The sequence below is a fragment of the Anser brachyrhynchus genome (genome assembly GCF_964034855.1).
Source record: "Anser brachyrhynchus genome assembly, chromosome: 1".
Taxonomy (NCBI): Eukaryota; Metazoa; Chordata; class Aves; order Anseriformes; family Anatidae; genus Anser; species Anser brachyrhynchus.
Genome location: NC_137694.1, coordinates 182,873,391 through 182,883,042, shown reverse-complemented (window position 1 = coordinate 182,883,042; position 9,652 = coordinate 182,873,391). Strand labels below are relative to the sequence as shown.

The 9,652-nt window shown below is 47.9% G+C and overlaps 2 protein-coding genes across 5 annotated transcripts in view; both read right to left on the bottom strand.

Annotated features, from left to right (window-relative positions):
- Positions 1-4: 4 nt before the first annotated feature.
- MLNR (motilin receptor) lies at positions 5-5,269 on the bottom strand. The gene is made up of 2 exons (XM_080594825.1): positions 4,404-5,269; positions 5-2,345 (listed from the first exon to the last, which is right to left on the bottom strand). Exons 1-2 carry the CDS (start codon positions 5,179-5,181, stop codon positions 2,047-2,049), a joined length of 1,077 nt encoding a protein of 358 aa, XP_080450951.1. The 5' UTR covers positions 5,182-5,269; the 3' UTR covers positions 5-2,046.
- Positions 5,270-5,417: 148 nt separating this feature from the next.
- FNDC3A (fibronectin type III domain containing 3A) overlaps positions 5,418-9,652 on the bottom strand; it is a 118,954-nt gene continuing 114,719 nt past the window's right edge. For all 4 annotated transcript variants that reach the window (XM_080594706.1, XM_080594707.1, XM_080594708.1 and 1 more), the window contains one exon: positions 5,418-7,931. In XM_080594706.1, the coding sequence (XP_080450832.1) occupies positions 7,617-7,931 (315 nt within the window). In that variant the 3' untranslated portion in view covers positions 5,418-7,616. The remainder of the gene's footprint in view (positions 7,932-9,652) is intronic.

Genomic DNA, 9,652 nt, shown 5'->3' with positions numbered 1-9,652 from the left:
GAGGAAACTCACCAAACTGCATTTATTTCTGTAGAATTTGTCCTGATGGGGACAGAGCATTAATTAAAAGGCATTATAAGCTCACAAACGCGGCCTGCTGCATGTGTTATTCTACTAATCTTACCAGGATATTTACAACGAGGATACAAATGATTTCCCCAGAAAACCAGACCATCTCCACGGAGCCTGCCGCAGGAAGCAGGAGGCTTCTGCTGCGGCTCTGAGGCTGAGCAGGGCCTTCAGCAGCTCGGGCTGAAGCTCCACGGGGGAGCAGGGGCAGCAGTGGGGTCCCAGCTGCGGTGGATGAAGGTGGGGAGGTGCCAGTGCACCCCAAAACAAGGGGGCAGAGGGACCAGTCCTGCTTCCATCGGGTTCAGCTTCCCTCTCTCCGCTCACTCCTTGTGCTGGCCATACCTGAACAACGGCTTGTGGTGAAACTGGTGTCAGGGGAACATTTCCATCCTCGGTAGACAGAAAAAAAAAAAAGGAAGAGGCACTGCCAGCAGGCCACGGGCATGCAGAGAGGCTGCGTGGCCACATATCGGCGTGACAAAGGTGTGTTTTTCTTTTGTCTCCCTCCGTCTGCATACACAAAATGCCAGCTGTTATTTTATTTTAACATAACGTTTTAATGAAGAGCACCGCCCAGCAAAAGCAAACCAACCCAACCCAACCCCTGCAGACAACTGCTCTCCCTGGTACAAAGCTGATACAAGAGGAATGCTGAATGTGTGCGCAGCGAGCTGGGGACTTTTCTGCCTTCGGATATTTTATTCAGTGACTCAGAGTTATGAATTGCTAACGAAAGAGTTTGGCCATATTTTTAAGACTGGAGAAGGCTTGGATCCAACTCTGCTGTTTTGAGATCCCCAAGCTGGATTTTGAGTTGTCTCAGCGTTTCGGTAAACTCCGGCATACACTGAACACGTTACTTTTTTGCACCACAGACACGTTAATTAACAAAGGTTAACAAGTTAGCAGAGGCAAGTGCGGCCGTACCACGAGTGATGCTCACGTAAGCGCAGTCCGACTTCACTGATTTTTATTCCAGACTTATCTCACGATAGCCTGGAAGACAACTGGTAAGATGCCCAGGTCAAACCCAGTCACTCCCTGGAGCAAATGGCACCGTAACGCCTTTATAACCCCTCCTAGCAAGTACTCGCCCTTACGTTTTGTAGGTTAACTTCGTATTTCAACCCTCTGGAGCAAAACTAGCGAGCTGTTTTATGACCTGCGGCACAGCCCCAAGTCCTGGGCGCAGTCCAGCACGTGGGGTGACGTGTCCCGTCCGTGAGGAGCTCGGCTCGCTCGGCGTATCGCTTGCACACACAGTACACAACGTGACGCTGGGGAGGCAGAGCGCTCGCACTAACCAAACACCTCAAGAGGATGTAACCAGGAATATCTCAGTTGGCACAGGGGATTGGTTGCCATTAATTAAGAGATACTACTCGACTGCACGGGGCAGACCAAAAGGGCTTACCCTTTAATAATTGAGAAGATGCTTCCCCAAGGGAAGAGTCCGGGGAACTGCCCAGGCAGCTCCCATTCGCGATTACAAGAGCGGGCGGTGAAAACATGCTCCCCCTTCTCCCAGGGATGCTCGAGGTGGTGCACAGTTTCTTTTGTGTCCCTCTCCTTACAAGAAAACCATTTTAAAATAGCAAAGGCTCTCCGGGAGTTGCTCCTTGCCTTGCAGTCCTCCATGTCAGGATATTTAGGACATAACACAAATCGTAGAGAACACACGTGCGATTGAACAACACGGAACAAACATAAACCTCAGTTGTACCGGTAATACGCTCCAGCTTTCCCTCCCGTGCTCCCTTACACGTCCCGCAGGTCGTTCTCACCGTTTCATGGTCCACGCTCGCTCTGTTATCAAAAACACACGTATTTCAAAACACAAAGCGCTATAAAACACCACAAGCACTGACGGCCGTCCACCCTTCCTGGCTCCGCTGCGAAAAGGAAGCGCCTTTCCTTCGCAGGGACCGTCTCGAAAAGCCTGGCGTCCGGGGTGCAGCCTCAGAGGCCGGCCGTTTACTTGTTTCTCATGCTCGTGCTGGTTTCCGTGTAGCCTCCGGCCTCTTTAGTGATTGCGAAGGCCCTTTCGGCGGAGCGGTGCGGCAGCAGCAGCTTGTAGACTGCCGCCCTGTACTTCTTCGAAATGAGGTTGTAGAGGATGGGGTTGATGGAGGCGCTCAGGTAGAAAAGCTGCAGGGCGAAGATGTTAAAGTACTGGGAGAAGAGCATCATCCTGGTGTCCTGCGTGTTTATGAAAATGATCCTGCCAATGTGGAAAGGCAACCAGCAAATTATAAAGGCCAGAATCACCACAGCTACAAGACAAAACAACACGTGCAAGAGTTAAGGAGCGAGTTAACTTATCGAGCATCCAGCAAGCTCTATGTCACGCGGCTGCTTTTGGAGGTTTTTCAAACGGGTACGAATGAAATACAGAAATAAACAGCCTTGAGTTGAGGATGGGAACAGCATCAGGTCCAGCAGTGAGCCTTTGGATTAAAAGGCAACTGGCAAAATCATCAGCTGAACTCCGACAGCTGAGTTTGTCGAGAAGAATGTGAACAGCTGTAACAGCACTGTAACATCTGGGCAGCACGGCCAGGACAGAAAGATTCCCCTCAGCACCGACTGCACTGTCATGCGTGTGATAAGAAAGGGAAAATGAAAACCTGAGCAAGAAGAGGTGTCTCTGAGGAAGCACCGAGCAGGCTGCACCTTACAGAGGCTGTTCCTGTGCACCTACGTTGCTGTAAAATGCCGCAGGGTCAGAGCTGTGATGTTGCGTGGAGGCTCAGACAGCCCGTTTCCCACTGAGTCTGTACTGTTGCTGTGTGAAGACCCTACTGTGTTAATCTGGCTGCTGATTTTTCCCCCTGAATCTCCCACACATAGCCCTGGACAGTTACAGCTGCAGATACTGCCCGGGTGGATCTCTAGCTTGAGGCACTCCAGCTATTCCCGTGGTCTTGCGAAGCTTCCTAACACAACACCTTTAAAAGGTGCTACAAACCTTGCCATGGCCACATAGCTGGAGAAAATGAGGAAGAACCCAAGTAAGCCTAAGGTTTAAAGGGTCACCTGTGAGGTAATGTGTTTCTCAGCACTGACTCCTATAAAATAAACTATCGTGTCCACATTTTAAATTATTTATGCTTATAAATGCAAGTAAATAAAACAAATAATCACTTCAGGAGGATTCTTCATCTTTCTCAGAGCTTAGAAAAAGCAATATAGCCAAAGCAAGGTTATGCCCGGAATAATACATCAGTGGTACCTGCTCCTTTGAGATAAGCAAAAATCTTCATATAAATATGTATATATAGGACTATATAGACATATAGAGATTAATGCCTTTCAATTGCTGAAAACGGGAGTGGCATCGAGTCCAATTATGAGTCTTTGGATTTGGACAGGTGTGTTTCTGTTGGCCAGCCTCGTGCCTTCTCCAGTGTAAGCACCTTCCTCAGGTAAGCCAGCAAAATGGGCTTAGTTTCTTTACTTTCTGCTACTCTATTTCCGCCCAGCTGATTGCATCCTTGGTACGAGAAAGCTCCCACGTAGATCACAAAACCCTTCCCACCGGTGAAAGAGCAAGCAGGGCATTTTATTTCATGCTCATTGATCAATAATTAGGAAAATTTGTGTGTGTGTGTGTGTGTCAGATCAGTCACTATCTGCAAACTTTTCAGTCCCTGATCGGATTGGGACCCCCAGCTTCCCAGCGCCTAACACTCATTCAACGAACACGAGTAAGGAAATGAATGAAGAGCTAACGGCGCTGCGCATCAGCAGGAAGTGCTTCGGTACAACGCCACTTGTTTGGGAAGAGCCCTGAAGGGTTTAATTCTGGTCTGCAGCCTGCCTGGGCTGTCAGTGGGCTACTCCTGTGGAGGACAGCTTAGACAATCACACTGCTTTTTTTCAGAGGCAGAAATCTGCCAGCGGGAGGTGGCTGGGACTGCCAGGATGCCAGGTTTTCTGAAGTCGCAGACCACCGAGAGCCTCGTATGCAGTCCTGCCTGGTAAAATCTAAAAAAATGGGTATTGCTAGGGAGCCAGCGTAGCTGCTGGCTGTCTGGTGTCGGAGAGTGGCACCCCTGGAGTGCGTGGCTGGGTACCTGGGCTGTTCTCCTGCATTCCCCCCACCCTGCATGGGGTCCTGTGGATGCTTCTGCCCCATCCCTAAAGATGAGCACGGCCCCAAATCCTTCCCCCCCTCCCCACCTGCTGCGGTGCCCAGATGCTGCTGGTGAGGTGCGCAGGGGCCCTCTGAAACCGAGCAGCCCCAAAAGAAGCAGGTTTACGGCAAAAAACGGGGAAGGTGCCGCCGGAGAGACAGCTCCTGGGCGCCATCGAGGGTCTGCGGGACTCACCCAAGATCTTGACGGTCTGCCGGTGCCCCCGCTCCCTGAGGGCCGCGCTGGGGCCCTGCAGGCGCCCCTTGCTGCGCCACAGCTCCCGCCCGATGAAGCCGTAGAGGACGTTGAGGCAGAGGACGGGCAGGACGAAGTAGGTGGTGGTGACCCAGAACATGGTGGCCAGCAGGCCGGACTCGAGGGCCTGCGGGGTGGGCTTGCACTCGCGGCCGAAGTCGGTGCGGTTGTCGGGCTGCTCGACGCCCACCAGGAAGAAGAAGGGCCCGGCCGAGAGGAGGGCGAAGGCCCAGAGGGCGCCGATGACGGCCTTGACGCGGCGCTTGGTGACCACCACCTTGGCCTTGAGGGGGAAGCAGATGGCGAGGTAGCGCTCCACCGTCAGGGCGGTGATGTGGAGGATGGTGCAGTAGGTGCAGCCCTCGCTCAGGTAGTGCGAGAGGCGGCACAGCAGCTGCCCGAAGATCCACGGCCGCGAGCGCCACAGGCGGTACAGGTCCAAGGGCAGCCCCAGCAGGATGAGCAGGTCGGACACGGCCATGCTGCCCAGGTACAGGTTGGTCGTGGTCTTCATGTCGCGCTGCCCGCAGACGACCAGCACCGTCAGCGCGTTGCCCACCACGCCGACGGCGAAGAGCCCCGCGCACACCGCCGTCACCGGGATCAGCGCCCGCACCGGCAGCGCCGAGCACAGCCGCTCGTCGCACGGCGGCCCGGGCCACGGCGCCTCGCCCTGGCTGCCGTTCCCCCCGCCGCCCCACACGGGGGCCGCCGCCATCTCTCAGCCCCTCTCCTCCTCCTGCTGCTCCTGCTCCTCCGCCGCCGCTCGGAGCCGCCGGAGCTCGGCCCGCCCCGGCCGCCCGCCCCGCCCGAGCCTCGGAGGGAGGCGGCGGAGGGCGGGCGGCAGCCGCCGGCCCCGGGACCCGGCCTCGGGGTGGGGGGGGGCGGGGGGGTCCCCGAGGGTCCCCGGAGCCGCGGCGTCGTGGTCGGAAGGGGACTCGGGGACAACGACAAAGAATGATGCTTTTTTTTTATTATTATTTTTTTTTTCCACAGATTTGAAAGATAACTCTGCTACATCGTTTTTTTTTTTATGCATTTCCTAGGAGGCTAGACAGTTTTCGTCCTCGTGGAGTCCGACGCTTTACAGTTGCAAAGTGATATGTTTGGTAGTGTATCTATAACGTCTTAAAAAGTTATTATTTTTTTTTATTTATTTATTTTTTCTTTTTGGAATGTACAGTATATGAGGTAAAATTAAGATTACATTAAAAACCTGTCTTCAGTGCAGTAATACGCACTGAGGCTCAAATGGCAAATACGCTAGTAAATGACTATCAAAAATAGGAGCTCATTTGAATTTTACTATGAAAAACATAAGTCACCGCAGATTAACTGCGGTAACAAATCTTACCGCTTTTTAGACATTCAACCATAAGAAATCTCTGGGCTTATTACACTCAACCTCATTTGTACTGCCAAACATGGCACTTTTAAGAAGGTTTCTAGAAAACACCTGTTATCACTGTATTCTGTGGGAAGGTATCAGCCTATACATAAAAATGACAAATAGGAAAGGAAATGTAAACATACAGTACAGTTTAAAGACAGATCATCCTCGCCACTTGGAGGCCAAGTTCTTTGCCATTTCTTTTTTTTTTTTTTTTAAAACAAAACTCAGCAACATTTTTTTCTACAGCACAGATCATTGGACGTATAAACAATTACAATACATGCCCGTTATAAGAGAAATTCTTCAGAGATCTTCAAAGCACAAGACAGAGGTTCCTTTTTTATTATTATTAAGACTGACAGAAGTGTTTAATACCATTAAAAATGCTAAACTGAACACAACTAGAAGTCATTAATGATCCACTATCTCGTAACTCAAATAAATTAAAAATAGCTAATTACAAAGTGTATAACAAATAACGTAAGTGTGATGAGACAAGAATTTGTTTAAAGATAGGTTCACTACAAGCTTTGTGTCACTGGCAATCATTGACATCTAGCAAGATGTTCAATGGGATACTCGATAAAATTCAGTCTGGTCATTCAAGAACTCACAAATGCAAGCTCACAAAACATTGATGAGTTATGCAATTGCAAAGTGCTCTAATGCAACATTAACTACATGCAATCAACAATTTGGTACAGTATCCAAAGAGACATAACATTAAACATTAGGATCTCAAGAAAAAGCAGCTTTAAGTTTTCTGGTGCAAATTACTACACTTCGTCTCTGATTTGGTGCCCCAAAGAAAGAAAGAAAGAAAGATAGAAAAAAGAAAAAGAAGAAAAAAAAGAAGGCAGTGCTTGATTCTGGTGGATATGGCAAGTGAATGTCAGGGGTAACAGCAAAAATTCAGTAATGAATTTTATCTCAAAGATCTATTAACTAGCCAAAATCAGAGGGCACAGACACCTGTATAAACTGCATCCGATCAAAGGTCAACTTCAGAAATGCATTTTTAAATTTAAGTAACAAATCTAAAAAGTTCTCTCTCGCTCTCCCTTCCGTATTCGTAAGAAGTAAAAGAGGCATTTTTTTTATAAGTAAACATCAAATCCTGGGGGCAAGATAAACCACTTGTGCCATCCCCTCGTAGTCTTTCAAAAACATCTACTTGCAGTGAAGAACTCCACATTTATCAGGTAAGAAGCTTCCTTCGTGCACACTCTTCCATCCCGTTTCTTATTTGCTGCCTGAGAAAAGCCCCTTCTGTTTTTCATCATGAATCCTGCTTCCCAAATAATTAAGACAAATGAGGAGGTAGAAATACAGCGCTAAATTGCTTTCACAGCATCAGATTAATATTGTATACAGCACAAGTTTGTTAAGTGTAAGTTTTAAATGCGTTCTACACATTCGTCCCTGTTATGGTAGTAACCCTTAAAAGTGTGGGCCGGGAAACCGTTTTTACACTTGAGTCTACTGATCAAACCCTTTTCGTTAAACACTGCTCGCCCCATATGAAGTTTGTACTGCAAGAAGGCATATTAAAAAAAGATTGTATTTCTGTGGCTTGCATTCTACTAACATGTGTCAGCCTATACCTACCAGTAAGCTTTTTAAAGTGGCTGAAAAGGTTTGCATCAGTCCCAATGCCGGTGCTAAATGCCTGTTTTTGTAAAAGCAAGAGAACAGAATTATTTTTAGATTATGAGAAAGTAAAATGTAATGGGCAGCATTCTAAAATAAATCTGTTTTCTTCACTTTATTACAAAGTACTGGATGATAACAGCGATCAGAATGGAAAAGATAGCAAAAAGTGCAAGAATGACAGCAGCACACACTTGGTCGCTCTGTGACCATTGTGTCCTTGTGGTTTGCACAGTGTCCTTGTTGGCGCTTGCCGGTGGTTCAGTCCTCTGAGAGATGAATAGCACTGGTGCGCTGTAGGGGCCTATCAGGTCCTGATGACCTACTGCCTCCTGGCACTGGCGAATGGCACATGCACGAAAACGATATTCACAGTTCAGCTGGAGGCCTGTGTATCGGAACGACCAGTCCGGACCCTTGTAAATCTGTCGGTAAAGAAAAAGGGATACATCAAGTAAAAATGCCATACGTACACATACGTATCTCAATATGCTTTTCTTTAGGGAGACAGGATGAGAGAGCTGGGGTTGTTGAGCCTGGAGAAGAGAAGGCTCCGGGGAGACCTTATAGCGGCCTTCCAGTACCTAAAGGGGGCTACAGGAAAGCCAGGGTGGGACTCTTTGTCAGGGAGTGGAGTGATAGGACAAGGGGGAATGGCTTTAAACTAAAAGAGAGGAGATTTAGATTAGTTATAAAGAATAAATTCTTCACTCTGAGGCACTGGCACAGGCTGCCCAGAGAAGCTGTGGATGCCCCATCCCTGGAGGTGCTCAAGGCCAGGCTGGATGGGGCTTTGGGCAACCTGGTCTGGTGGGAGGTGGGCTGGAACTAGGTGATCTTTAAGGCCCTTTCCAATCCAAGCTATTCTGTGATTCCATGGTAAAGGTGACTGTGTTTTCACCCGTGCAAATAAAAACGTACAGAAAAGCTTAAATACCAGAAAGTGTCCAGTCTTTTTTGTGAAGCACAGGAAAAGAACCACAAGTTCTCTTAGGTCATGATAACGACACACTAACTAAACTCTTACAGAAGCTGCAATGTTGTAAGGTGTTTTTAGTGACTACGTACAATGTAAATACCACACCACTGGATATAATATCTGCTATCATATCACAGGATTTCAGGTAATTAACTACATCATGCTTCTTTATTTATTAAGTCTAACTGACGCAACATCGCTGTAGCTGAGTTATTGCGTGTTTCAAATACTGTCATTTAGCCCAATAAGCCTTCTATCGGGAAAGCTGCACGGAGCCCTTCCTGTGATTCTTAATTTCATCAGACCCCAAGACACAGATGACTTTTTTTAGGGTGTTCTCCATGGATTTCTCGGTTGGCTGGTTAACATGAGGGGACTTTCAGGTTCAGTTCACAACTCTTCAGCACGGAGTGCCTAATTCAGTTAAATCTAAATGCTGGTTTCTCATTTTAATTAATTTGCAGCTATGCAAAGGCCCTGTAAAAGCTAATAAAATCCCATGCAGGCGCAATTTCTGTTAGTAGATGTATCAACAGGAACTAAGCTATTATGTGGGTAGCCTGGTAGAGTTTGATTTCCCTCTTCAAAACCCTTCATCTTTTTTCTTTCCATTATCTGGATTTATTTAATTGGTAGCAGGATACGGAAATATCACATCAGTTGTTTCACCCACAGTTATTTTATTGTTAGACAGTATTTCACAAGTGTAAACTGCCAACAATTCAATGAAAGAAGCAGGAAATCTGTTCTGATTTTGTTGCGTGAGGAGCTATTGCTGTGCCTGTGGCTACTCGTGGACTCAGCCCTCCGACAGGCTGGCAGCTGAGCATTACTGGAATCTACAACTGGGGATTATTGTAAAAAACCTTTTCTTATCTCAAGAAATTGCTGGCACAGGGACAGGACAGGTCACTGGAAGTGTGGCTTCAAGATTTTGCTAATTTATGTAATATATTTGGCAGTGAGCAATGAGACCACAGATACACGTCCTACTCTGAACCGAAGCTGGCCAGCATTGCGGTGGATAACAAAAGAGGCTTTGAGAATGCTAACTGCAAGAGGAGGGCTAAAGAACACATTGGGCTGTTGCTTGATGAGGTTGGTCACCTCAAAACAGGGATGAATGTACAGCAAAGTCATTTAATGCCTTCTTTGCCTCTTTAACAC

What these genes read in the sequence shown, in the direction of transcription:
- MLNR (XM_080594825.1), bottom strand. Translation starts at nt 5,181, where the DNA reads ATGGCGGCGGCCCCCGTGTGGGGCGGCGGGGGGAACGGCAGCCAGGGC. An exon ending in GCAGACCGTCAAGATCTTGG is followed by an intron (nt 2,346 to 4,403) that starts GTGAGTCCCGCA and finishes TTTGTCTTGTAG; the next exon opens with CTGTGGTGATTCTGGCCTTT.